Source organism: Leishmania panamensis, assembly GCF_000755165.1.
Source record: "Leishmania panamensis strain MHOM/PA/94/PSC-1 chromosome 16 sequence".
NCBI classification, from domain to species: domain Eukaryota; phylum Euglenozoa; class Kinetoplastea; order Trypanosomatida; family Trypanosomatidae; genus Leishmania; species Leishmania panamensis.
The window spans coordinates 93946-120654 of record NC_025861.1 but is presented as its reverse complement, the minus strand read 5'-3'; the positions used below and the strand labels follow the sequence as shown (position 1 = coordinate 120654).

The 26709-nt window shown below is 61.2% G+C and overlaps 6 protein-coding genes and 1 pseudogene across 6 annotated transcripts; all 7 read left to right on the top strand.

Moving 5' to 3' along the window:
• Nucleotides 1–96: 96 nt before the first annotated feature.
• Nucleotides 97–1200, top strand: LPMP_160360 (alpha-ketoglutarate-dependent dioxygenase, putative; the record flags this gene model as incomplete). Its single annotated transcript, XM_010699261.1, has 1 exon — nucleotides 97–1200. One exon carries the CDS (start codon nucleotides 97–99, stop codon nucleotides 1198–1200), a length of 1104 nt encoding a protein of 367 aa, XP_010697563.1.
• Nucleotides 1201–2349: 1149 nt separating this feature from the next.
• LPMP_160350 lies at nucleotides 2350–2873 on the top strand (annotated as a pseudogene).
• A 1280-nt stretch (nucleotides 2874–4153) lies between these two features.
• On the top strand, nucleotides 4154–5125 carry LPMP_160340 (hypothetical protein; the record flags this gene model as incomplete). The annotated part of the gene is made up of 1 exon (XM_010699260.1): nucleotides 4154–5125. One exon carries the CDS (start codon nucleotides 4154–4156, stop codon nucleotides 5123–5125), a length of 972 nt encoding a protein of 323 aa, XP_010697562.1.
• A 5021-nt stretch (nucleotides 5126–10146) lies between these two features.
• On the top strand, nucleotides 10147–13938 carry LPMP_160330 (hypothetical protein; the record flags this gene model as incomplete). The annotated part of the gene is made up of 1 exon (XM_010699259.1): nucleotides 10147–13938. One exon carries the CDS (start codon nucleotides 10147–10149, stop codon nucleotides 13936–13938), a length of 3792 nt encoding a protein of 1263 aa, XP_010697561.1.
• A 1828-nt stretch (nucleotides 13939–15766) lies between these two features.
• LPMP_160320 (tRNA methyltransferase, putative) lies at nucleotides 15767–17848 on the top strand (the record flags this gene model as incomplete). Its single annotated transcript, XM_010699258.1, has 1 exon — nucleotides 15767–17848. One exon carries the CDS (start codon nucleotides 15767–15769, stop codon nucleotides 17846–17848), a length of 2082 nt encoding a protein of 693 aa, XP_010697560.1.
• A 2125-nt stretch (nucleotides 17849–19973) lies between these two features.
• LPMP_160310 (hypothetical protein) lies at nucleotides 19974–22919 on the top strand (the record flags this gene model as incomplete). The annotated part of the gene is made up of 1 exon (XM_010699257.1): nucleotides 19974–22919. The coding sequence occupies one exon, from the start codon at nucleotides 19974–19976 to the stop codon at nucleotides 22917–22919; it is 2946 nt and encodes a 981-aa protein (XP_010697559.1).
• A 1816-nt stretch (nucleotides 22920–24735) lies between these two features.
• LPMP_160300 (protein kinase, putative) lies at nucleotides 24736–26616 on the top strand (the record flags this gene model as incomplete). The annotated part of the gene is made up of 1 exon (XM_010699256.1): nucleotides 24736–26616. One exon carries the CDS (start codon nucleotides 24736–24738, stop codon nucleotides 26614–26616), a length of 1881 nt encoding a protein of 626 aa, XP_010697558.1.
• Nucleotides 26617–26709: the final 93 nt, after the last annotated feature.

The window sequence follows — 26709 nt, the reverse complement described above, 5'->3', positions numbered from 1 at the left end:
GGTGCGAGTCCAGCACTGGCCACATCGACTGCGGCGGACTGTGCGCAGCACTACCGCGACGGTGCGAGGAGCGACCTGTCCTTCACACCGTTCCGAATGGCGGAGAAGCGATACAAACTGTACGAACTCTCGCGGCGCGACGCACGCCGTCGACCGCCGCTGCCGGAGACAGACCTGACCGATGTGGTGCAACTGCACGAACTCGATCGCAACACGGAGGAGAACAGGCGACTCATCCATCGAGTCGTTCTCCCACCACGATCGCAGCATAATGCGAACACATCACTCTCGGCAGCGGACAAAATTCATCACGATAGCGATGTGGTGTGCTACACCTTTGCTGGTGTCCCTGGCCTTCTGCTGTTTCCTGGTGTGCTAAGCGAGGCGGAGCAGCAGCGGTGGTGCAGGGAGGCGGTGCTGGATTACGGTGACTCGGAGCATCACCCCAACATCCTCAGCACTCACGCCAGGGCTCCACAGAGCACGTCTTGCTATCAGCCCCCCATGCGGTGGGCCACGCTTGGGTACAGCTATGAGTGGACGCAGAAGGTGTACCACCGCGACCGCTACTCGACGTTCCCGTCTGCGCTGCGTCAGCGTATGTGCGACCTCGTCTCGCTTGTGGCGGAGGTGCGCCAGGATGGGTTCTGCTGCGCTTACCCCGATACCTACGAGCCGCAAACGGCGATCGTCAACTACTACCCTGTGGGGTCGATGATGATGTGCCACCAGGATGTTAGCGAGGAGACGCTGGAGCAGCCGCTGATGAGTTTGTCGCTGGGCTGCTCTGCCGTTTTCTTAATGGGCACGCAGTCTCGTGAGGATGCCCCGCACGCATTTCTTCTGAGGAGCGGCGACGTGGCAGCCTTCACTGGGCCCTCGCGGGCGGCCTTTCACTCTACACCACGCATCCTCGACGACTGCCCTGCGTACCTGACGGTGCCGGAGGATGAGCTGACGGATGCGGAGCGGTCCCGGTATCATCATCATGCCTACTGCGCGCGCCCCATGCCCAACGGGGGCTTCTCGCGAGTGGACAAGGCTAGCATGACGGCGGAGGAGCAGGAGCGGTACTGGCGCCTTTGCATGCGGCACATGCGTGTGAACATCAATGCACGGCAGGTGTACAATGTGCAGTGCCCCTTTCTTTTCGATGCTCCACACGCCATGGCCTGTGGAGCAGACACAGGCACAGGCTGAGCAGCAGTCGTACGGTGTCAGAGAGGGAAGGGGGGAGGGGGAGAGGTCGAATGCGAATGCCGCTAAGATTGCTGTTTGCTTGACAGCGCGAACTCATCCTGAGGCAGTGCGCTCGTTTGTGCTCTTGTCCTCCTCGTCACCAGAGGGCCACATCGCTGACCTCGTTGGTGCTCTCGGCATATATACGCGACGTCTACGCTCTCTTTTTGCGTCCCAATAAAATGCAAAGCAGCGGAAGTGATGGAAATCCACCCCACCGTGCCACGAGTGCGCCCGGCAGTCCTCACAAACATGCGCGGAGGTTGATGGGTGTCGCGCCAACGTCACTGCGGTCTTCATGCCCCTCCCCCCCTCCACTGGCCCAGTGTCTGTCATCACACCTCTCTTTGAAAGCACACGTCGGCAGCAGTGTGGTTTCTCTCTGTCTTTCTGCGTTCCACTCTCACCCCCTCCCCCCCCTCTAGAGCTGCATCCTAGTGAAGTTGCTCCCCATCCCGTCTTCATCTCTTTCGCAGGCCTAATGGCAGACTCATCTGCCATCGCCTTCATCTCGCACGCGCTCCCTCCTTGAAGGTTAGCCAACTTATCAGCTGAGCTCGACCGCATCGACGCTTCACACCTTTGCGTGAGTGTGCCCGCCTGCTCGAAACAGTTTAACCCGGTTGGCCGATTGCGAGCCATCAGCCAACCTTACGTTTGCCATGGGATCTCTGCCTGGGTGTGCTGACCACCTCTCTTTGGGCACCCTTCGCCCACGCCGCAGCACGCGTTCTAGTCGGACGCCGAGGTGAAAGATGCTCCTGAAGGTGTTCGTTGACCCGATGGTGCTCTTCGGCACCTTGTGTATCTTGACACCGTCGTTTCATGCCCGTGACTGACTAGCCGCTGAGTAGGTGCAGGCATCTTTCAGGGAGACGAAAATGGCCTGCGCGCTGGGTATCATCCTGGCGGCATGGGCTTATCGGCGTCGTGTGGCGCTGTCGCGTTCGTCGCTTCCTCTGCCTGCGAAAGGCACAGCAGGAGGCCCCCAAGACGAGGGTGGGTGGGGCCTTGATGATCCGATCAACTGTGATGACATGATGGCCCCCGCTTACCTACGGGGAGCGCACGCGCGCGGGGTGGTACTTACTGAGCGGCCTAACGACGCAGATGTTGATGGAGGACTGCGCCAGCGTCTTCGAGGCAAACCCGCTGCTTGCGGAGAACTGTGCACAGCTTGACGCGCGTTATGCCAATGATCTGGACAGTATCAATTACTCGGTCGTGCACGTAGTGTCGCTCATGGTGTTGCTTGTCAAGGGCCCTCTGTGCGTGCTGTTGTACTGGCTTTTCCAAGTGCGCCATCCCATGCGCGACGCCCTCGAGTTTTTCACCGGTGTCACGCCAGTGTACGGCACGATTGCGCACCTCAGCCAAGAGGCTATCAGCGGCGCGCCGATCCTCGGCGTCGACTACGATCTCATCTTCAGTCGGTATTTACCTCTTCTACGCTTTGTTTGCTGACATCTTTAGGATGTGTGCTGTGCCTGCCGGTTTCCACTGTGCTGGGCTGGCGCAGCTACGTGCGGCTGCGCAACCACTGCACCCTCTACATGAGACACCACTACCGCCGCGGCAGCGATGGGCATCACCGTGGGAGTCGCCTGGCTGCGCACAGGTGAGAGCGGTGGTGACGTGCGGTATGTAAGGGCAGAGTGATGGAAGGTGGCACTCGAGAGTGTTTGTCTCGAGAGGCATTAGGGTGTGGGAGGCCTGTCTCGCAGCTGTCGACCAGGCGAGTCTGCCATCAAATCACCGCGGATCACATTCTGGCAAAGCACAAGATCTCGCACTTGTAGCGTTTGTGGGGGACAGCAGCCCCACAGACCCCATCATGCGTGTCCCCCCTCTCGCTCTCCCCTTCAGCACAGAGACGGAGGTCAGAACTGGACAGGGGAGGGGGGAGCTGTGCCACCACAGCCCAGAAGAGGCTCCCGTTACACTCACGCATTCACCACAAAAAACGTATGTGCCCCCCCTCCCCCCCTCGCTGCCCGTGCGCTGCACGCAAGCCTTGCTGTGCTAGCGGATCGTTTAATGCGGAATGAAGAGACGGCGAGGGGGATCGGTACACGGGGCAGTGAGGTACGGTGCGGATGTAGCGTACGGAGAGATACCGTGGATATCTCACCTGACGCTGCGCACACTCGCACCTCTGCGCTTGTTCTTCTTCCCCCTTCGAGGACTGCGCAGGGGGCAAAGGATGGAACCGCTGCCTGTAGAAGTCGTTCGTTTGTTCCCTCTCTACGGTCTAGCCCCCCCCCCCCCCACTACCACGACCACGACTCGGGCTGCCACAGTGTGCCTTGTACAGTAGACTGCGTCATACATTTCCGTCACTGCCACCACCGCCGCTGACCGGACGGGGTTACGGGACAGTGTTTCGCACCCGCACGCTCACCGCTTCTTTTCCTTCCTCTGCCAACTCTCGTTCTCCTTCCCCCTTCTTGCACCGGCCGTGTCTTCTCACTCACCTTTCCTCCGCTGTCAGCCTCGCGCGCGTCGTTCTGTGAGTTGGGCCGAGTTTTTCGTGCGACTGCTTGCGTGCGTACGTATCGGTGCGCACTTTTGCGAGTATGCGATGCGAGCAGACTCGCGTCGTCGCGCACCTCTCTAAGGCCAACTGCTCCCCCACGCTTCCCTCCTCCACACCCCTCCCACACACGTCTCCAAGCAGGGACAGGCACCGTGACGCACACGTGCAATGCACGCTACACTTCTGTGCGGTGCGATACGCGCGGCGACGCTGCCAAAGAAAGCGGCGTCGCTGTACCAACTTCTTCGCGAAACTACGTCACAAAGCGGGGCTGATGCAGAGTGCCCTACTCGAGTAGGCAATGCGCCTCTGAGCAGCTCCCTGCCGAAGGGCTCCTCAACGGAGGGCTGCACCTTACTCTCGTCTCTGCCAGTGGGAATGTTTGAAGGGCTGAATCGGCATGTCTGGGTGGACGGCAGGCGAGGCTTCTGCCACCTCTGCCAGGAGCCCGTGAGTAACGTCACGTTGCACTCCAGCGACCGCGATCACACCAGTATGCTATTTTTCCTGCTTCTCTACACGGCGTACCCGAGACATGACCTGCTGACTGAGGCGGCGCAAGCCCCGACCGCCGGGGAGAAGGCGGCCGTCGTGGTGAACGGTGCGAATTGCGCCTCGCGACCATCCTCTACCACCCCGCCTCTCCCGCCCGCTGCCCACGCCAGAGCCACAGCGCCGTCGCCGCCAGTGTCCGTTTCGAGAAACAAAATTAGCCCGCTCTTCACCCCAGATTGTGTCCTTAGCGGGGCGAAGCGGCACTTTCCATCTCTCTTCCGCTACGTCACGGACTGTCGCACCACGGACCGCCTACACGTCGTCGACGATGCCGTGCGCCGCGCCGAGCTGGAGGCGCTCTTACTGTACCTGGCGCACCCACCGCATCAGGCACTCTCACACGTGCTGCAAGGCCAAAGCCCGAATGGATTCTGGTACAACGGGGAGCGCATGTGGAAGGCCCACATCAGTCGTATCGTCACGCAGCTGTACCCGCCCATGTCGGCTGGCATGATGACCAACTTCACCCAGAAGTGCTGGGGCCGCACTAACGGGGAGCGGCTGTACGACGCACTTTGCCTGCACCGGATGAAGGCCTACCACGGCTGGGGCCCCTTCGAGAGTAAAGAGCGCAAGGCCTTTTTTTTAAGGCATCTGATCTGGGAGCTGCTCTGTGTCGAGGTCCGCGACGAGGTGTCGGAGGAGGCGAAGCTCTTGACCTCGCTGGCGCTTCGACGGCTCGCGTTTGAGATGGTCTTCCTGCAGTCGATGGACTACATGGATCGAGTCCAGCGGGTGCATGAGCTGCTGGGCAGCCCCACACTGGACGAGCTGAAAAGCCTTAACGTGCTCTGACGGGCGCATTCACATGCAACACCCCTCAACAGAACGCTACGATGTCTCATCGTTCTGAGAAGTACTGCGCGTGGCACTGGTGGTGGTGGTAGCAGCGGCGTTAGATGAACGAAAGAACGAGCGAGCGAGCGAGCAAGTGACGCCAGCGCAGGGGAGATCGGCGCTTTGTTGTCGTACGCAATACACTGCGTGTGTAGGCACAAAGCCCAAAACGTGCACCGCCCTCTCCACACTGCCTCTCTCCCCCCTTCTCCTCCTCCTTCTGCTGTTGCCGTTCTCTCTCTTTCGTTACCGCGTCGTCTCTTGTGCTCCGTACACCGCTGTGACTCAGTTGAGGCTTCGCTACAGGCTTAAGCCACCTTCTGTGTTGGCATGTTTGCGCCGTGTTGCGCCGTACAAGGAAAAGGCGAGATGGAGAAAAAAATATTTAATTCGGTATGTGGCGGTCGTGGGTGAGTGTGTGAGCGCTTTTTCAGTGGCGCCGAGTGACGGTTGCCCAGAGAGAGAGAGAGAAGGGATGAAAGGCTGCGAGGGCGGTGATGCCAAGCAGTGAGAGAAGGGAAAAAGGAGGAGACGCTGCCTGTGTGCTGGCGCGCAACGACGACAGCACACCCACATCCCTCCTCTTCTCTTTCTTCCTCTGCTTGACGCAGTCAATGTTTTGCCGCCCCTCTCTCTCTCTTTTACAATTTCTCCAGTAACGAGCAGGGAAAGCATATCACGGATGTGACTTACCTGACTCACACAAGCAGACACGCTCTACCAGGCCTATGCCAATCACGCCTCCACCCCCTCCCCCTCCTTTTCGTCCCTTCCACAGTCTCTCATGCATCCTCCTCTCTGCACTTGCTCCCCCCTCTCCTCCCTCCAACGGCTACATGCCCCACGCACGTACATACAGACAGGCACCCACATACGTAACTGTGAACTGCACACTGCGGTGTGTGTGCGTGTGTGATGCAGGTGTGCGCTCCCCCCTCTTCAGGCGCACGTGGCAAGGTTTGATGACCGCATGGTGTAGAGACCTCTTGTAAAGGGGGTGGTGAGGACGACCAGCATCCTTCATCTGTGTCTCCTTTGTGCTTCAAAGTCTCCGCTAGTGAGGAGGAGGCATCGGAGGTCGCTCACTGACCTGGCTGGGGCTTTACTGACTGGCATGTGGCCACTGGCGATTAGCGGACTCATCAGTTTGAGGGCCCAGGGGCAGGGCTACGAGGCGCAGTTTCGCGATTGAACCATCGTTTTAAATCCTGCATGACTTCGTGCATTTACCCCCCCCTCCCTCCCCTCCTCTTTTACTCGCGCAGCAGTGCAGCTACAGAGCACTTCTCGCTCGGGACAGTTTCCCCTCTTTCCCCTTTGCCCACAGCACACCCGCGAGACCCAAAAGAGGCCCACCCACCTCCTCAACCCTTGCATGTTTACCAAGCTTGGTGATGTAGTCGTGGCCCTGCCACATCAAGTGCGGTGACGCGAAGAATGCGTATAGAGAAGCACAGCCACGCGGGGTCCTTCTCTTGTCAGCCTCTCCCCTCATTGACAGTGTATTTCACTCGCTCCGTTCAGGTGTGTGGGCAGCGCGTTCTACGTGGCCGGTTGTCTCTCTCTCTCTCTGTCTCCCTTTTTGGTTGCGTTGTTTTTCACTTTACCCCCCCCCCTCCTCCCCCCTCCCTTGTGTACAACACTCCCTCGTTGCGCGCCTTACTCATCGAGGTGAGCTCGCTTTTCACCACCCCACCCCCTTTTTTTTGGCGGAGGGGAATCTCCCTTTCTCTTGCCGTTTCAGTTTCTATCGTTGTGCCATACGCTCCTTCAGCCCACACGCGGGGAGGGGGGAGGCGTCTTGCTTTGCTGCCTCTTGGAACCCCCTCCTCGCCCATCTTCCCCTTCCTCCCTCTCCCCGGGGTTGGAACAGGCCTGCGTGTGTGTGTGTGTTTCTCCTCTTACCTTGCGTGGGCTTCTTATCAGCGTTTTCTCCGTCCCGACGTTTTCCCCCTCCTTTCCTCGTGTTCTGTTCAATGCGGGATATTTTTCCACCCCCCTCGCCCTTCGGTGGAGGATACCTCCCACTGCGTGATTCTTTCCTGTTGGTGTAGCCGACCCCTCCCTTTTCCGGCGACGGAGCCTTCAGGTGTGGATCTCCTTGCCCGGAGAGATCACCGCGGGCCCCAGTGCCCACCTCGGAGGCCGTTTTCCTCCTCAAGAGACTCTGATCTTCTCGAAGGCAGAAGATCGACGACAGGTGCAGGCGACTTTGCGAGAAGTGAATTGTGCCTCGCTCAATCTGCGACGAGAAGACGAAGATAACGCGATAGGGGTGCGTTATCGCGTGCTAGTCTTAGTAAGCAATTTTGCCGGCCTCTCGCCTCGCTAGTTTATCGGCTGTAGGGCTGGGCTAGTGGAGGGGTGGGCTTCGAGGCAGTGGCGCCTCAAGAGCAGAAGAAGTGAGTCAAGCGAGAAGCGGCTAAACGGACTATGCGAATATCCCCGCAGAGCGAGTCGCTCGACGACGAACGGCCGGCAGGGGCGTGCGTGCGTTTTGTTTTTCCTGGTCCTCCGCGCTTCGGCGAGGGGGGACACACACGCCCAACATGAAGCGGAGGAAAAAAGGGCATTTCCCAACTCTCATCATCTGCTGGCAGCACTTCATCTCTCCCCCTCCCGCCCCTTCTTGTGGGGACCTGCGCTACTTTGTTGTTGACACCTTCGAGAGCAGCTCGCAAGTGTACAAAGCGAACACACGTGGAAGAAGACGATACGCACACGTGTCCTCTCTCTCCGTCTCTCTCACCCACGCACACTCTGGCATACCCCTCCTTGCCCCCCCCCCCCCACCCTCCCCAGAGCCCAAGCTAGTAGGATTCAGGACACCCGTTACTCTCTCGCTTTCTCTCTCTCTCTCTCACGCGCTCTCTCCGCCGTTGCGTTGCTACTTTTCTAGCATTTTGCTGGTGTGCCAAGCGCCTCTCTTTGTGGCGGTGTCTGGGGGGATTGCCCACGCGTCCCCCGGTGCCTTGTCTGCTCATTTTAATCACTTGCTGACACGCTCACCACCATCGCCCTCGTCGTCACCATCCATCAAGCATTTTTCTGCCCGTGCTTTGCGTTCATCTGTTGTGTGCTGGTGTGCCACGAACGACCCCCCCCCGCCCGCCCGCCCGCTCACTCCTCGACCGGCGTACATTACGGACACGCACACTTGGAAAGTGGGAGCGAGAGCGAGACATCACGCAGCTCGTCAGCGAAGACGAAGCAGAAGCGAAAAAGCCATAAGGGAAAAAGACTGCGAGCAGTTCCACTACAGACAACGTGGGGGCCTGACCACGGAGTTTCCCACATCCCGAGGCAAACCTACATACTCGTAGATAAGGCAGGAGGACAGGGCCGGGGGTTACCGAGTGAGCTGCAGGCGACAGCGTGCACACTGAATCAAGGGCGTCGAGATCGCACCTATTACTGTGGCCCCCCTCCGCCATCCCAGTCATCCCTCAAAACCTACTTTGCCATTTTCTTCAACCCACCCCACCTTCATCCCCACCCCTCCATCCTGTCCTCTTGCTTGTGCACCTGCAGGTTCTCTTTCTTCTCTTACCCTTGTACGTCCGCCTCCCTTTGTTTGCCTGCTTGGCCTCTACGTTGGTCTTCCTCCTTGTACTCATCATTGTCGCTGTTGTCATCACCCTCGTCTCTACTACCTGGCGCGCTCTCGCTCTCCCTCGTCGTTGTTCTCCTTAGCAGTGCTCGCTGCGCGTGCGTGCGTGCGTTGTCTGTCGTTTTTTGTCTTCCTCTTTGGCGTTGTTTTTTTTCCCACTCTTTTAATACTTAAATTTGACGTGTGCGTGCGCGTGTGCGGCAGGCCGTCTGTGCCCCCCCTATCTTTCAAACCAGCCGTCTCCTTAGTGCTTCCCCCTCCCCCCTGCCTCAATCCCTCCTTTTCTATTCAAGCGAGAAGAGGAGAGGCTGAACGCCAGGCACACAGAAGGGGACACCCCGAGACGCAGAGCAGAGAAGAGGCGCACAAGCAGGGGCGGTAGAAGGAGGAGGTCGACTCTCTCCTCTCTTCTTTGAAGCAGAATAGGCTAGGGCAGCAAAGTGAGGGGGTCGGCACTTGCCGCGACACGGGTGAGGCGGGAGGAGGCACTGTTAGTCATCTTGCCTGTACCCATCCACATACAGACACGCAGACCCCAACACACACGTGCGTAGGCAGGCACGTGCGCTGCGCCAGCAGCTCAGCGACTTCCTTTCGCCGTTGTGTGTCTCGGTCTGCGCGTTCTTGAGTGTGCGCTCCTGTTGAAGCTCGCGTGGCACTTTCCAAGTCGTCTTTTACTTCTTTGCCCGTTATAAGCCCACTTCTTCTATGTTTTGCTTTGCTGTTTTGCCGGTGCGTTTTTCTTTTTTTTTGTTGGCTTCTCTTGTGTTGTCGGTTTAACTAACGTTGCTCGCTGGCGTCCTTGTCGCGGTTCTGGCCTCGCTCGCTCGCTCTCACTCACTCACTCACTGTACGCCCCTCTCCTTCCCCCCCTCCCCCTGCACCGCTGCTCACCCGTGCCGAGTCGTTTGTCTGCCTTCGCCCCCTCCCCTCCCCTTTCGCTTTGCGCAGCGTTTTTGCTCTCCCTTCGCTCGCTTTTTCGAACCTCCCACTTTTTCCTACTTCGTCTCTCTACTGAACTTCCGCTGTTTTCCCCTCCTTCCCTCCACCCTCACCCCCCGCCTTCGCCTCTTGGGCGTCGCGAGAGCCGGCGCGAGTGTGGGCATGCGGCGGAGGTCTGCCCCTCCCCCCCTTCACCTTTGTTGTGTGGTTGCCTTGCATTTTCACACTGTTTCGACGTGTACCGCTGCTTTGTTGTGGCGGTCGTGCTGTCCGTACTCAGGCATAGGCCACAGGGGTGGGGAGTGAGGGGCCTGCAGCAGGGCATCACCTATTGCTGCCGCCTTCCTCCCCCTCCTCCTCCCGTCTTACTCGCCGGCGCTCGCTACTCAAAGCGTTTGCCCATCGAACGCACAACGCCTTCTCAGCCATGTACCTTCTAGAGGTGAACCATGGCGATGGCGAGATTCACCGTCACTTCCTGCTCCCAGACCAGACGTATACGCTGGGGCGAAAGGTATGCCGCATCTTACTTCCAGTCGCTGAGCCGTCCATCTCGCGCCACCACGCGACCATCTTCGTGGCGTCGATGCCCCGCTACAGCGTCCTCGACCCCTCCGCTCAGCTGGAGATCCGCATTGAAGATGTATCGAAGCACGGCACCTTCGTCAACCGCGAGCGCATTGGCAAGGATAACTCGAGGTTTTTGTACCCTGAGGACCTCATTCGACTGGGCCTCCGCGTCACAGCGCGAATAATTCCGGTGATGCTTGTGCTTGCCATCTCCCCAGACTTAACGGATGCGAGCTTGGACTTGGTGTTGGACTCATGCGTGCGGATTGGCGCCCTGGTCGTTGAGGACTCCATCCCAGCACCGCTGTCGTACTACGAGGCGCACACAGACTGTATCGGCTTTCTGTACGTTGCAGAGAACAGCTTCACGATGGAGGAGACGATGATGGTCGCACTAGGGTACGGGTACACACTCGTCACGCCACACTACATCGCTAATTTGGTGCGCAGTCTCGAGAAGAAAGATACGCTGATGCCTGGCGAATTCCCTTCGCCGTCCGCGCCATTGCCGGCTTCCCAGGCGCTACGCAGCGCGCATTACCGTCGCCCCACCCAGACATTTTTCTCTGTCGCCGAGTTCCTGTCTGTTGGTCGCCCGATGGCCGCCACTGTCTTCTGTGGCAGCACGTTTGTGCTACTAGAAAGCGCGCTGCAGGAGGTCTACAGCGGAGTGCTTCGCCTCTTTGGCGGCACCGTAGAGGTGGTGGCGCTGGACGCTGTCGGGGCGTGGTGCTCGCGGCAGTCGTCCCCACCACCGCTCCCGTTGACCACTGTCGTGCTCGTTGGCGAGGAGGACTTCCGCAGCGTGTCGGACGAGGTCATCAAGCGCGATGGTGGTCGTGGGGCGTTTCCGACAAAACACGCGCGCCCCGTCATCTGCGGCTATCTCACCATGTACAAATGTGGTCTCTGCCTCATCCCGGAGAAGAACGTGCACCTCACGCTTTACCGTAATGACTCCAAGGAGCTGCACGCTAAGGCAAAGTCATGCTTTCTCCAGCGCAGCGCGGACGATGTGCTGGCCGACGCTGCGCTGTCACCTGCGGGCGATGCCCCATTACGCCTGAGTAGCGGGTCGTTTACCGACACCAGGTCGACGAGCCACCATGGGAGCACCATTCGCACGTCGGAGTCGCCGGCTAGCGCGTCGCCATCACCAGTGGCAGCAATGAGCCCGGCGCCGGTCATCGCTCGCCGCTCGCGCGATTCCTCTTTCATTGCTGACCACTCACCCAATCGGGCCGAAAAAGCTGTCAACGGGACGGCAGCGGCGAGTGCGGCAACAGCTGCCCCTGCAGCGACTACAGCGAGCCCGACTGGAGACGTATGGTGCCTGACTGGCTCTCGGGCTGCTAGTCCGAATTTCGTTAGCTCTCTCCACCCTGTCCATAGCACTAGGAGTGCGTCGGCGTCTCCACAGCCTACATCAGTCGTGCTAGCAACAAGCTCGAGCGGCGCCGCTGCACGTCAGTCCCCTCCCACCGTAGCCCCAGCCCCCGCGTCCGCTGCTGCAGCGCCGCCACTAGCGCACTTGGACGAGACTAGCCACGTGCAGGATACCGCTACCTCAGTTCCCCTTACCGTAGAAACGCCAGTGGCAACCACCACGGTGTCGTTCTCAGCCGGTGCTGGAGGCGGCGGTGGTGGTGGTTCTGCCGTCTTACGATCCAGGGATAGGGCTGCCGACACATCCTCCACAACTATGGCGACAAACACTCTGAGCACGGCGCTGGCGCCGCAGCGCATGAGCGTCAATTCTGCCCGGCGCAACTCGCACCCTTTCTCGCTCTCGGCCCGGCAGCGCAGCAGTGGTGGGGACAGCGACGGCGAGGCGGAGGAGAGAGCCCACAACTGCACCGGCATCCCACTAGGGTCAAAGGAGGCGGAGGGGTCTCAGGGGCGCCGCCGCAGCTCATCCTCGTCGATCCGCCGCGCGAGCGGCAGTTTACATCGCCTCAGTACGGATAACTCCTTGACCACACTCCCGCTGAGGAGCGAAGAGGTGGCGTGTCTGTGCCCTCTTGGTCGCTCGGTGTCGCTGCCGTCTGGCGTTGCTGCGGCTGGAACCCTTCTCAAGCACCAGTCATGCGCAACGTTTGAGGAGCGGCCCCAACGGCCATCGCCTGCGAGTTCCGAGGAGCCGCGGTGCGACTCTGCGCCTGAGGAATGGTGCTGGCGCAACAACGCCGCAGTTACGGAGAGCGCCCCAGCGGACGGCGCCATGCCCCCGCTGCCGCCGTCGTCTTCCACCTCTTCAGCCATAGCCGGCCCCACGACGAACGTCACTTTCGCCGTGCCGGTACTTCATCCCGCAGGACGTCCGAAGAGTATCCCTGCACAAGCTGCACCCACAGCTGCAACACTGACAGGCAAGCCTGAGGTGTCAAAGCCGCAGCGCACGGAGCAGACAAACGGTAGCGCGACCGCCAGGGAAAGTGAGGTGGCCCAGCAGCTGCTCTCCACCCGCCGCGGAGAACAGTGTGTGGCATATACATCAGCCTCAGAAACTCGCTGTGGCCTTGCGCAGCTAAAACTGCCTCTGGACTCCGTCCGCAATGGGGCACATCACGGAGGCAAGCGATCCAACTTTCGGCTGAACTCAGCACGCAGGCATGTGGAGCAGTACACGACGCTGGAGCACGATGTGATCGTGCACACCGCGTCGCAGGCAAGCATCTCGTCGCCACGGCAGCGCGTTGAGGCGGTGCGCATCGGGTCCCTGTCAGGGCGGCGCACGTCGGTCTCTCACGACTTTGAGTTCTCTCTCTCTCGTCCCATCGAACCCACGGAGAATGGCGCCGGCGACGTGGAGAACAAGCGCCGCGTCGTACGGCGGTCGCCGTCTTCCCTTCAACGACTGGACAGCTCGCAGGCGCGGAAGATGGCCCCACCGCATCGTCTCATGACCCCACGCGCAACCAGCAGCGTACCGCGCAACCGCCGTGCCCAGGCGTACGGCGGCGTGCCGCAAAGTCAGTCGGCACGCGGTACCGAAGATGGCGTGGCGCACAAGACGAGCATCAGTGACGTGACAGCGCGGCGCGGCAGCGCCCGGCGACGCCTTGGGAGCCCCACCCAAGGCAACGGAATGTCGGCGTCGTCGTCGTCGACCCTTTCCGCCCCGAGGCAGATTCCCAGCTTGCATAGCGGCAGCGTCACTTCATCCGGGGCAACCGCGAGCAGTGGGGCGGCAGAGTCGTACTTGCGCATCAGTAAAGAGCTGAGCGCTCACTGCCAGAGGTTCATGAGCGAATTCCTCGACAACTTCATGAGTGCCATGGAGCGGACGACGCGGTGCGCGGTGCAGAGGAGTCACATAGACTTCTCGAGTAGGCAGATGTTGGAGGAGGGGGTGGAGCGCATTTTGGAGTTCTTGCATTACATCAATAGCACTGAGGCTGATATACCGGCCGTCTACAGCACTCCCAACACTCGCGTCGCGTGTCATCAAGTGTGGCAGAAATCTCAGTACGTACTCAGCAAGATCAAGGCGTGCTATCATGCAGTAAACTGCAAGGCACCATCGGTGTTGATCCGCGCACGTGCCGCTCTCAGCACACGTACTGCGCCCCCACTACAACAGAGGCGATTTACCTCCGTCAGTGGTCGAGGCCAGTCGAGATCACCGCAGCGCATGAGTGCCTTTTAAGACACACACACACACACGCACGCATACTCAATAGAGAGAGGGGGGAGGAGGACAACGCAAAGAGGAGATGTGCAACGAAGCGGTTCAAATGCCTGCGGGCACGGGAGTGTAAGCAGCGGTTTGCACACGTCTGTCTGTCGGTATCTCTTCTCCTCTCCCCTCTCGCGTGTTTCCTGTTGTGCATGCACGCTGTTTACTAGAGTAATTCGTTTTCTTTCGTTTCTTCGTGCTGCTCTCCTATACTTTCCTTTCGGGGTTTTTCATTTTCACTCCTCCGCCTTGCGTGAGTACATGGCGGAGAGGATTCTTGTCCGCAAGTGTGTTTACGTGTGGATGCTGCTGATCACCTTTGCGCTCGCTCTCTCTGTCTGTCTGTCTGTTTGTCTGTCTGTTGTTTTGTGCCTCTTCATTGGCTCTAACGTTTTTACTGTCGTGCTCACACGCCTCTCTCTGTGTGCGTGTGCGTGTGTGTGCATATAGGCGCCCTACTCTCGGCAACATTTGTTTTTCTCCCTCTTTCTCTGTCGCATCCCCTCTGGTGCCTCTGCGCGTAGTTTGTGCGCTCGCTTTGTTGATCCCTTACGTGACATCTCTCTGAGTTCTCTCTCGGCTTCGTAGAGTCCACTATCGCTTGCCCCACCAATGTCCCCTTCTTCTCCTCTCCCCGTATCGCCTCTCTTTCTTTCCTGCCACCTTCCTCCTCCGGGACTAGCCGTGCGGGGTCATCGTCCTCATGATTGTTGTCGCTGAGTTCGTAGACTGTTGCCAACTTCGTCCCCATCCGGCTCCACTTGTCTCCTCCTCCTCACTTCCTTCGCTTCATGTGTGTGCTATGGTTTACGCTGTCGACTGTCTTTCGACTTTGTGCCAGCGGTGTCGTGGTGTCCACTGGTTTGTGTTGTGAATGATGGGTGGCACGTGCCGTTGATGGAGGGTGGGTTGGTGAGAGAGGGCGTGGGCGAGATCCGTGTGGCGGCAGCGATTCAGGAGATGAGGAGGTTGCACATTTTAATACGCTCACAAAAAGCCGTTCTCCCCCTCGCACGTCGCTGCTGTTTCTTGCGGAGAGCTGGAACGAGTGCACTCCTGCTAGATCGAGATGATTGGCACCTTATCCGCTGTGCTCCACGCCAGGTGGGGGGTTTCTGCGTTTTCTCTCTCCCTTTATAGCTCCCAATCATTGCTTCTTCCCCTGGCCTTCGCTTATGGCGCTTACCTGTGGAGCCGTCCTCCTCACCCCCGCCTCGTCCGTTGCTCACTGCTGCACCCTCCGCCCCCCGGGTGTGTCTCCGCCACATTTTATTCCGGCGTGGTGAAGTGGCTCCTAAGGTGCCCGTTTCCTTGCCCGATCAGGGCAGCGCAGCGACGGTCTGGCGCGCGAGACAAAGTGAGCAAAACGCGCACGCCCCGGTGAGGGGGAAGGGGGGAGCCCACAGAAGGGTGGAAGGGGAGGGGGCAAGGTGGTGGGTGGCCCCGTTCCGCGTCGTCTTGGATGATGTCGGCTGCACTTACTCAGAGCCTCTCTCCACTTCTCCTGCCTTTCCCCTGTCTGTGGTGTTGGCCAGCGCATGTGTGCGTCGTGCTTGTGCCCGCGTCGTTGCCCGGTCTACTCTCTCTGACTATGATCGTATGCACTTTTACGTCCACACATCTCTGCCTGTTCTCTTTCTCTCTGCGTGGCTTCTTTCCTCCTCTCGCTGCTGCTCTGCTATGGGGCTCTTTCCGCGCTTTGCCGACACTTCCATTGCCGACGAACATACGCACACGTGCGTCAAACCTGAATACATGTGCACACAGGGTCTCTTTCCGCTCTGCTTCGGTCACTCTCATGTCGGCGAAACCAACAGATTCATCGATGGAACCGAGGGCGGTGCCGCATAGCTACCGTAAAAGAGTCCATTCCACAGTCGAGCTTGCGGTGCTTGTGTACCAGCCGCTCGAAGCATCTGGCGCGCTGCTCAGCATTCTGCGCGGCAAGCTCTACCATCAGCGCAACGTGCGCAGCGTGTTGGATGTTGTTGCGGTGCCCACTGACACGGGCGACCAAGGACACTCCGCGGCGTCGAAGGTGCGTGTAGAGTACCTTGCGCCTCCGTCAAACAAAGCCAACAGGAACAGCAGCAGCAATATCGGCTGTGCCCTCCGCGACGACATCCAACGCGGCTCAAGGGCGGCGGCAACGTGCAACTCGTCGCCGCCGCCTACCCCGCCAGCGTTCCTCGAGGGTTGCTGCAAGATGTGCCTTCTCGACCCGGCGGTCCTTGAGGCTGCTGAGCTGTGGCCCGACCCCGCCTCGGTGACACAGAACAGCACGCCTGTTTTTCTTCTTGGCGCTGGTATTCCCGGCGCTCGCGTCACCCAGCAGCTGGAAGCCGCTCTGCAGGCAGGCCAGCTGCCTCGCAAAGCCGCTGATCTGCTTCAGCAGCTCCACGAGCGACTTGCTGCAAGTCTCACAGAGAACCAGGACGGCGACCCGCAGGCGCAAGACTCGCTTCGTGCGGTTGCAGCACCGCCGTCGCCTTCCAGCAGGAAGCGAGGGTCGTATGTTGGCGCGGTGGAGGTGACCTTCGCTTCTCGTACGGTGGAGCTCAGTTACCGCAATTACACAATGTCGGAGTTGCTCTCAATGGTATTGCCCCTCCGTGAGGACGCTGATCTTGTGGCGCTCAGTGGCTTTGAGCAGGTGGGGCACATTGCCCACGTCAACCTCTCCGCCGCACATCTGCCCTACGCTGACGTCATTGGGCAGGTCATCCTTGACTGCAACGAGACGGTGAGCGTAGTGGTCAATAAGGTGGACGCAATCAGCAGCGTGTTTCGTGAATTCAAAATGAACATTATAGGTGAGCGCCGCCGTGCGGATGACCTTGGTGGCGATGTTGGAGTGGGGGCCAATGTCAGCGACTCTGGAGAGGTTGGCGACTCGCTGACGGCGGAAGAGAAGGCGGTGATTGCACTGGAGGCGTCATCTTTGATTTCTCCTGCGGAGGCACGGCTCAATCGGATGCTGACAGCAGCTGTTCGCCAGCACGGTTGTTGCTTCCGTGTGCCGTACAACCGTGTCTACTGGAACTCGCGCCTGAGCTTTGAGCACGCGCGACTGGTAGATCAGATGAGACCAGGGGATGTGTTGTTTGACGTCATGGCCGGCGTGGGCCCGTTTGCCGTGCCTGCGGCGAAGAAGGGCGTGCAGGTCTTTGCCAACGACCTCAACCCAGTTGCAGCGCAGTACATGAAGGTCAACGCGGAGCTCAACCGCCTACCTGCCAACTCCTTCCACGTATTCAACATGGACGGGCGCCACTTTCTAAACTCGGTGCTCTTCGACAGCATCACCGGGGCGGCAGCATCGAAGATCGAGGCGACGGCTACATCGCACCCAGGATGCGTCTGCACCGGCCGCCGCCACGTGACCATGAACCTGCCAGCCGTTGCTGTCGAGTTCCTCGACGTCTTCCAGCCACTCTCCAACACCAGTTCTCTCGCTGGCGAGCAGCAGAGCAACGCAGCCACTACAGTGGCAGTAAACGAGAGATGGAATCGCTTACCAGCCCACGTGGAGCCCAATGACATTGACCAAGGCACCCTCTTCCACGTGTACGGCTTCTCAGCCGCGGAAGACCTCATCGCTGATGCTGTGCGGCAAGTGGAGGCAAACCTCGGCTACACGCTCCCACCAGAGAGCATCGAGGAAGTGCTCATGGTGAGAGACGTCGCGCCGACTAAGCGGATGATGTGCGTCAGCTTCACACTGCCGCCAGCCTTCTGGGCAAACCTGCTCGCGTCGCAACCCGGCAAAGACGGGGCATCATTCACCCATGCAGTGACGGCCAGCGCACTCGTGGAGGAGGGGGCGGAGCCGACCATAAAAAGGGCCAAAGCAGATGCGCTGTTAACGCGGGGCGTTTGAGGTGTGCCTGCACTAACGTCAGACTTTGCTGAACCCCTCAACTACCCAAGAAGCAGGAGTGAAGAGGGAAAAGAAACTCAAAGACTGGGAGGTGGCGCCGGCAGCGGCGCACGTTTGCATCGGGTGGGCGTTCTTCATCATGTGTCCTCATCCCCATGAGCAGCGTGTGTGCTTGCGTGTCTGATCTCCTGCGCTGTTTGTGTGACTGCCGCTTGACTAAGGAAAAACGCATCGAGGGCTTGGCTGCTGCGGACGATGCATAAATTGACGGAGGGAGGGGAGTGGTGGAGGGCGGTAGGTGTAGTTGGCTAAGGGATCGAGATGGTAAACCTGCATGGCTGAGATGGGCGCATACGTTCTGTGCGGCTTCTGCAATGAAGGGAAAGAGAGGAAGAGAGCGGCGCCTGTGAGTGGTGCCATGCTCTCGGCTCAGTTGTCTCCATCTACGTTCCTTCCTCTTCCGCGTGTCTCCCTTCGTTGCCACCGTACTTACTTTTCCCGTCCTGGTCATCCCCGTCACCGCCGCTGCGTCATGCGGCAGCCATCAAGTCGCTATCGCTGTTTTGCACTGCCCCACCCCCCTTCCTCCTCGCAGGTGGCGGCGGCGTCGTACCTCTGCTCAACGCAACACAGCAAAGGGAGGCGAATTTCTTGACCATTCTCGCACTTCACCCCCACCCTTCCCTCTCTCTCTTTACCAGCACCTCCTCCGCCTCCTCCTCCGTAGTAGGCAGCCACCACGCAGCCTCTGGTGTGTCTGCGAAGGAAAAAGATGAGCGGCGTAAAGTGCAAGAACAGCGGCGACACACCCGCAACAGCGCGGCGCTGCAAGCAAAAGGCTGAGAGAGAAGGAGAGAAGGGGGCACCTCACTGAACATAGCGGAACATCATACATTGGCAGGCGCATTCATGTCAGTGTCGCTCTCTTCCCTTTCCAAAGTCCTGCCCTACGACACCACTGCAAGAGAGAAGCGGGGGAGGAGGTCGAAGGAGTCAGTCCTGGTGGAAATGCATTCCGCCGCTCTGTTGTTCTTCGATAAGGGCGGAGAGGATGATGGTCAAAAAGCACTGCAGTGGGTTCCTCCTAACCGAAAGCCGCGCAGTGGCTCATTGGTGCTCGCATGAAGGGTGGAGGTGGCGGGCCGGGTGACTTCAAGTTCACGCTTGTCTTCTCCCAAAGGTAGTGAGAGCGAGAAGAGGAACAGCAGGCACTCGGCCGACTTTAACCAGGAGCATCTTCTGCAGCTTCCCGCGGTCATATAATCCCGCCTTCCACCCTCCAAGTGCAGCTTGCTGTCCCTCGTAATTTCACTGCGGCGCTATGCTGGCCTCCTGTCATGAAGAGCTTCACAGACGAGGCGCACTGACACGCCGGACACGTCATACACCGCTGCTCTTTTCACTCTCGCTGCACCCCCAGTACCGTCAGAGCGCCTAAGAAGGACAACTCAAACTTCAAACCCCGCAAGAAAACTGCATCACCTCGCAAGACTCATGACGTTAGCCCTCACGGATGAGAGGCCCTGCAGACCGCTTAAGAGTACAAAACGCATCAAAGCACTACCTGCTGGCATGGCTACCATGGAGAACGCTGGTCGCACTTTGCCCGCTTGCGCTGCTGCTGCTGCTGCTGCGGCCCCCCTCCCCCTCTCCCCCTCGAGGTGTGCACAGGAGTGCGGCGCTGTTTTTCTCGTCTCTCTCCTGTCGCTCTCTGCTGCAGCAAACAAACTGAACGTGGGCGGAGCGAGGGAGGGCACCGGCACTCCTGGCTGTCTTGTCCAGGGGTGAATGCGGGCGCGACTAGCGGCTTCCCCCCTGCCCTGCTCATCGCCCCAGACCTACACCCCTTTCTGGGCTTGGCTCCCCCCTCCACCCATGCACGACCGCAGGGGGTGGCTGCTGTGTTCCCATTGACGGTGGCGAAGCGCGCCGCTGTTCACGGCATAAATGGCACTCCTGTCCCCCGCTCGCCACCCCCGCTTTATCTGTGACCGCCTCGCTGCCTGCGCTCTTGACGGGGCTACTCGCCCGTTGCGCGCATGCGCGGCTGCCCCCCAAAGAAGTAAGTCAATCGACCCTCGCCTCTCTGCTGGCCAGGATCAGCAGCGGGCGGTCTCCAGCAGCGATGCTCGTGCGGTCGCCCTGGTGGCGTGCGCCGCAGCGGGCGCGCCACACGTGGATGGTGCTGATGACGGACGAGTGCGCCACGATGGCACCGCTGGACATCGCCGCCTTTGTGCAGCGCACCTTCGATGACGGCTGCTGGGCGCCGGCTAAGGGCTCGGCGGGGCCGGCCGCCGGCATGACGACCAGCGGTGCGCAGTCCGCAGCCGTGGCGCCTGTGAGCTACTGGCCTGTCTCTTCTTCGCCGCTGGCGGCATCCGGACTACCGCCCCTGCCGATTGCCGGTGCACCGGCGGCGAGGGCGCACGCATGGGCTGCGGTGGCGCGCCTCCTGTGCGAGAGCGGCGACTGGGTTCGCGCTGCTGCCGTCGTCGACGGGCTTCCGCTGCCGGAGCAACAGGCTGCCAGACACAAGGCGGTGCGCGATGAGTGGCCGCTGCCACTGCCGGTGCGGGAGTCGTGGAGGCTGGCAGCGACCGCACGGGCCGCGGCTGCGGCGCCACTCCCCGCCCCCGGCGCTGAGTGCCCTGCGGGCGCCCTCCAGAGTGTCGCCCTACCGTCGCGCGAACCCCTCGCGTCGTGCCGCACCACCGAGCTTGTGCGGGTGGCCTACGGCTTGAGCCGGTCGCGTGCGGCAGACGCCGCGGTGGCCGCCTCGGCTGGTGCGTCGGCGGGTCCCCTGCGTGGGCCGAGGTCGGAGCAGCAGGCGATTGTGGCCGAGCTGTGCCGCCGTGGTGCCGTGCTGGAGGCGGTGCAGTGCGTTGCGAATTGGCAGCGGCGGCACCTGGCGCTCGCGGAGGCGGAGGAGGCGACGCCCGCCGTTGCGACTGACACGCGTGCTGGCGCCTTTGACGGGGTGAAGGCGGTGACGGCGGCGCTCTTCCCGTTTGCGCCGACGCGCGGTGCCGGCGATGGTGCACGTGCGCGCAGCGGCGCGCCGGCTGGCGCTGACTGGGCGTTCGGGCCTCACTCCGCCCCGCGGAGCGGGCGACCGCCGCTGTACTCGCTGGCGCATCTCCAGGTGATCCGGCAAGTGGCGGCCAGCCACCCCGTCATGCTCGCACAGTGCCTGCGCGGCAGGGGCGTCGTGGATCGGCTGCTGTGTCACGCGGGCGAGGCGGTGGCTGCGGAGGTGGCCCTGCTGCTCCTGGGGCACATCGCAGGCCTGGGCGGCGGCGTGGCGGAGCGGGGGCTGGCGGCGCCCAAGGGGGTTGCGTCTGCGGAGACGTGCTGGCGGGCACTGGCGGCGCTGCTCTTTCCTCTCCACCCGTGCATCCACGCCCAGCCAAAGACCGGCAAGGAGAAGCTTCTGTCGGCGCTGCTTGCGGCGCTCGACGCGACGGCGCACATGGGCGCTGCAGACCGCGTGCACACCGGCCGCACGTCGAGCGCTGCTGGCGGTGGGGGCACTGTATCGCTGCCGGTACAGGGCGACGCGGGTGTGCGGCGCGGCGGCCGGACGCCCGTGGTGCTCTCCGACAGGGCGCGCAGCGCCATCAAGGCCGCAGTGGAGTCCGTGTGCTCGCCGCTGCTCAGCCACGCGGCGCAGGTGCGCTTTATTCGCCTACCCACGTTTGGCCAGCTGGCGAGGGCGCTCGGCGATCTTGGCGTGGCTGTGCCGAACGCGCTGGCCCAGTGTCTCTTCCTGTGCATGGCAGACGCGGCGGTGCCACCACCCGCCTCGGGCGCCTCTAGCGATACTGTGGCCCAGTACCTCTCCTGCGACCCGCCGGGCCGCTGGCTGCACGCGCTGGCCATGCTCGACGCCGCCCATCGGGAGTCGGCGTACCGCGTCTCCGCCGCCCACGAGCGCGCGCTGCTCAGCGGCCTGCAGAGCATCTCCATCACGCGCACGTGGACGGCTGCCCTGCGCACGGTTGCCGCCTTGGAGGGGACGCACCAGGTACTGCCCGACGAGCGCACTCTGCCAACGCTCCTCCTCAACCTCAAGCAGCAGTCGTGGCAGAACGCCTTCCACGTGCTGCGGTACGTCCCTGGCGGGGAGGCTGACCGGGCCTCGCCATCGGTCCTGCGAGACTTGCAGCTGGTTGCGCTCAAGCACGCTTCGTGGGTGGTCCCGCTGCGCCTCATGGCCCACCTGCAGCGCCGCCAAGCCGACGGCTTCATGAGCTACCTCTACTGCTTGTGCGCCGCGGCCCGCGGTGGGAACGCCGAGCTCGCTTTCGAGCACTTCCAGTCGCTGAGGCGTGGGCGGGGCCGGCACTCGGCGTTGCTTTTGCTTTCTCCGTACAATGAGCTGACGGTGGGCGTTGCAGCGGTGGCGATGCTGGACGGTGGCCACGAGGAGGCACTGGTGTCCTTCAGCACGCGCGTGGTGGCCATGCGTGCGGCTGGTGACACAGCAGCACCAGCAGCCGAGGCGGCGGCGGCGGCGTCGGGCCGCCCTCTACTGACTGCTGGTGGGCGGGAGATGGCTCAGGCGGCGCACGTGTGCGCGCTGCTCGCGCTGCATCGCCACGGCGCATTGGCGTCCTTCCTGGCGGGGTGCGCGGCGGCGTCGCTGCCGGCGGTGCTGCGGCGAGTGGTGGTGCTGCAGTGCCTTCTTGGACTGGACCACCTGCGCGCGCCTGTGCGACTCGTCTTCGACGTGGTTGGCTACCGAGGCGGCACCCTGCAGGGGGATGAGGTGCGTGATCTGCCGGATGCGGGCCAGAGCCCGCTGCGGGGGTTCCTCGTTGCTGTGGCGGCGGACCAGCAGGGCGGCGGCACCTTTGAGACGCGGCAGCGCGGGGCAGCAGAGCGTCGCCAGCACCTGTACATATCCGTCGCGCACCAGAGACGCCAGAAGAAGGCGCTGGCGGCGGCGTGGGGGCTGTTCATGCGGGAGCAGGAGGCGGTCCTGCCGCCACATGTCGCTCGCCTCGTTGCGGAGTCGATGGTGGAGGAGGGGGTGGGGGCTGAGTATCTGACAGCGGCCCTGCTGTAGAAGCTGTGCCCTGGGGCACCGGAGACTCGCCAGTGCTCGTGTGCGGCGCTCCCGCCGCCACCTTCTTCTCGGGCCCCTCGTCCACGCACGAGCGCCGCCCTACGTGTGTCTTGGAGCAGGAGGTGATGGGGCTGTGTGGGTGCGCACACGCGCACCTCTTTACCACGCCGCCAAACGGGCAGAGGGCTGAACGCGTGTACAACGGTGCGGGCGTCAGGGCTGAGGCCTTCGGCGCTGGCCCCCGTGGCAGCCGTGCCAGCTCCTTCGCCTGGGGCAAGAGGGAGGGAGGAGTGCAGGAGGGCATGCGCCGGCGGTGCGCTGCTGCTGCCCACGTGTGCCTGTAGTTTGTGCGTCCGAATGCGGAGAGCGCTGCTCTTGCGTGCGCGCGTGCCTTCATCATTGTCTTCGCTCGCTCACTCCCTCCTTCCCTCCCTCCCCTCTCTCTCTTTACGCGTGCGTGTGAGTTGGACATGCGCTGTGCAGTTTGTCAAGACATTAATTGTGTCTATCGGTTTCTTAACTCGGTGGGTTGTAGTGTGAGTGGGTGGACGGGACGACCTTTGGTGGAGACGTGCACTGAAGGACAACTTCGTACGATAGCGGGGATTGGAGGAGGCGGAAGGAGAACGGAGATATGGGGTGCGGCATACACCGTGTGAGGCTTTTTGTCACCCCACCTTGTGTTTTCCCAATGGCCGAGAGGGAGAGCGGTGGCGAAGCGGCTTGTTTGCTCAGCAGCAGTTCTCATCACATTCACCCCGGGCAGCTCTCTCTCTCTCTTTCGTTTCCTCTTTCTCCCTCGCGCGCAGCCCGTTACTAGGACCGCAGTGCGGTAGAGCTGGTCTGCTGTTTTACTTTACCCCCACCCATCCTTCGCTGTATCTCGTCTACCGATAAGCACGGAAGGGGAGCTGGGAGTAGGGGAGTGAGGAAAAGAGGAGAGGGGGGGTCGCCGAGGGGGAAAGGGGATGGGACTGTAGCGAGGATCGATCTTGAGAAACTGCTGTCACCTCCCCGCCCCGCTTTCTCTCTGATTTTTTCTTTTGGCTGCTGTTTCTACCACTTATCCCTTCTGTTGTGATGGCGTCGTACTCATCATACGGGTTCTCTTCAGAACCCGTTCCTTCCTCGCTAGAAAGGTCCTCCAACACCGGCGCACCCACACCGAAACAATCGCTGACTCACCTGCGCCACACGACCAGGGCGAAATGTGCTGAGCTCCTCATTCAGTAAAAGCGCGGACCACATTTCATCACAGGGAGAAGGCTGGGGCCGTCCAGTGAGGGACCGTCCCGCTATGTGAAGGTGTGTTTTGCCGTGCCCCTCCTGACAAGGGAGAAACCTATCATTGCGCCCCCGCAGAGCCGGAGATGCAGTGCTTCTCCCTCTCCATCTTTCTTTCCTTCGACGGTGACGGTTTCTCTCTCTAACATTTGTCTCGCTGGCTCTCTCTCTGTCTCACGCTCTTCTCCTCCTCTTCTCTCCTTATCCTTCACTCTCCACGATTCATCCCCCTCCGCTCGTTCTCCATCTGCACTGCTGCTGCAGAGGTGAGCCGGCGCGGACACGCCGCACGTATTCATTTTCTGTTCAGTGAACGGGGGTGGGTAGAGGCCTGACAAGGAAGAGGCGGGTAGGAGGGGCGTTGTTCAGGGGGGAGGAGGGATACAAGGCGCGGGCACACTCCACCCGTAAGTTTACCCACTGTCTTGCTGCGCGCGTACATGCGCGTCCTGGCATCTTTCATTCCTTCTGCTTTCTCTGTAGTCTCGTCTACCCACTACGACTGTCCAAACACTTGCAACCAATCGGCGCAATGATGAAACCATCGGCACTTGATCGCATCCACGTGCGCGAGGAGGACCCTAAGGAGATGTTTGAAATTATCGAGAGCGTCGGCGTTGGCAACTTTGGCGTCGTCCTCAAAGCCCGCAACCGTGTCACTGGCGATATTGTCGCCATCAAGCAGGTCCCGCTCAGCGACACAGATAAGGAGGACCTGGACATCATTGTGAAGGAAGTGGAGATCCTGCAGGAGTGTGACCACCCGAACATCGTGCGCTTCTATGGCACGTACCAATCGATGGGAGTCCTGTGGATTGTCATGGAGTACTGCGAAGGCGGGTCTGTCGACATGGCGTACGATCAGTTGCGCCGCCCACTCTCGGAGCCACTCATCGCCTACGTGTGCCGCCAGGCCCTGCTCGGCCTGCTTTACCTTCACGAGCGTCACGTCATTCACCGCGACATCAAGGGCAGCAACTTGCTACTCACCAAAGGCGGCCAGGTGAAGCTGGCCGACTTCGGTGTTAGCACGGTGCTCAAGCACACCTTGTCGAGGCGCAACTCCTTCATTGGCACGGCGCTGTGGATGGCGCCGGAGGCCCTCGCAGAGAAGGACTACGACAGCCGCGCCGACATCTGGTCTTTGGGGATTACCACGATTGAGCTGGCGGAGGGGCAGCCGCCGCACCTCGGCATGCACATTGCCCGCGCGGTGTTCTTCATCCCCCTTAACGACCCTCCAACCTTGCAAGCCAAAGAGCGCTGGTCGCCGCAGATGCACATGTTCGTCCGCCGCCTGCTGACCAAGGACAAGGAGCTGCGCCCTTCCGCAGCCATCATGCTGATGGACCCTTTCGTGTCACCCGGGGCCGTTGCCCCACAGGAGGACATGGCCGCAGTGGTGGAGCAGCTCCTCGCGCGTCGCCGGTCCATCGGTGAGGGGCAGGACGGCAGCGACGGGGACAGTAATGCGTCTGCCATGACGATTGTCACGCGGGCACCGTCGGTGGTGGGCGTCGACGAAGGCGCGGGGGAAGAGGGGGGTGAGGGGGCCGCAGCTATCCCCACCGATGAGGCGGCAGCTCAGTGGATCGATGAGCACGTGTCGCCGCGGCGAAGAGCTTCACCAGCCACTGGCCAGGCAGCTGCAAGGGCCGGTGGAAGGGCCGCGGGTGCAGGGACTGCCACTGGCGGCCGAGGTGCGCCGCTTGGTGGGCGACTGGTGCTACTACCGCTGCTGCACCTGGAGGACATGTCCTTCGACGCACTGAGCGGGTGTGGCCGCACGTTACTCTGCGGCAGCACCGCCAGTACCGCCGGTATTGATTCCGTGGGCGGCGCAGCCACATCTAGTGTTGGGCTGTTTGGCGCCGGTACTGCAGGCGGAGCAACGTTGTCGTCTGGTGGTGTGGCAAGCGGCGTCTGGGGAGGTGGGTCACGTGTAGGCGTGCCTGGAGCCACGCAGACGACGCTAGACGGCATCTACATGGGAGAGAGCAACAACAACACTTCCATGATGGCCAGCGTGAACCGTTACTATCATTCGTCGTTCCTGATGCCCACATCGGCCGGCGGTGGCGCCGCACCAGTGACGTCTCCGTACCCCCCGGTGTACGGGCCGCCTTTTCACGAGGGTCGATTAGCGACTGCTGCTGCTCATGGCGATGCGCTGGCCGAGACGGCCCACTTGCTGGGCTGCAACGTGGAGGCGTTCTCCTCGCAATTCCTCCGCCTTTTCGAAACGACCACGCTGCGCACTGTTCAGGAGGTGTTTTTATTTCACCAATACCTCCCGTACACCCGCGCAGTGTCCGAGGCGGAGGCGAAGCACGCGCAGCGGATGAGGCTGCTCTGCGGCACGGTGCTAAAGAACGTGTACGCGGCCACGTGTGAGAGTGCGCGGAATGCGTAGCGCAATGGGACCAATGAAAAAGAGGTGCACGTTGGAGGAAAGCTGGGCTGGTGGTGATGTCGGCGCGGCTGACGAGAAGCCCTGCTGGAGGTC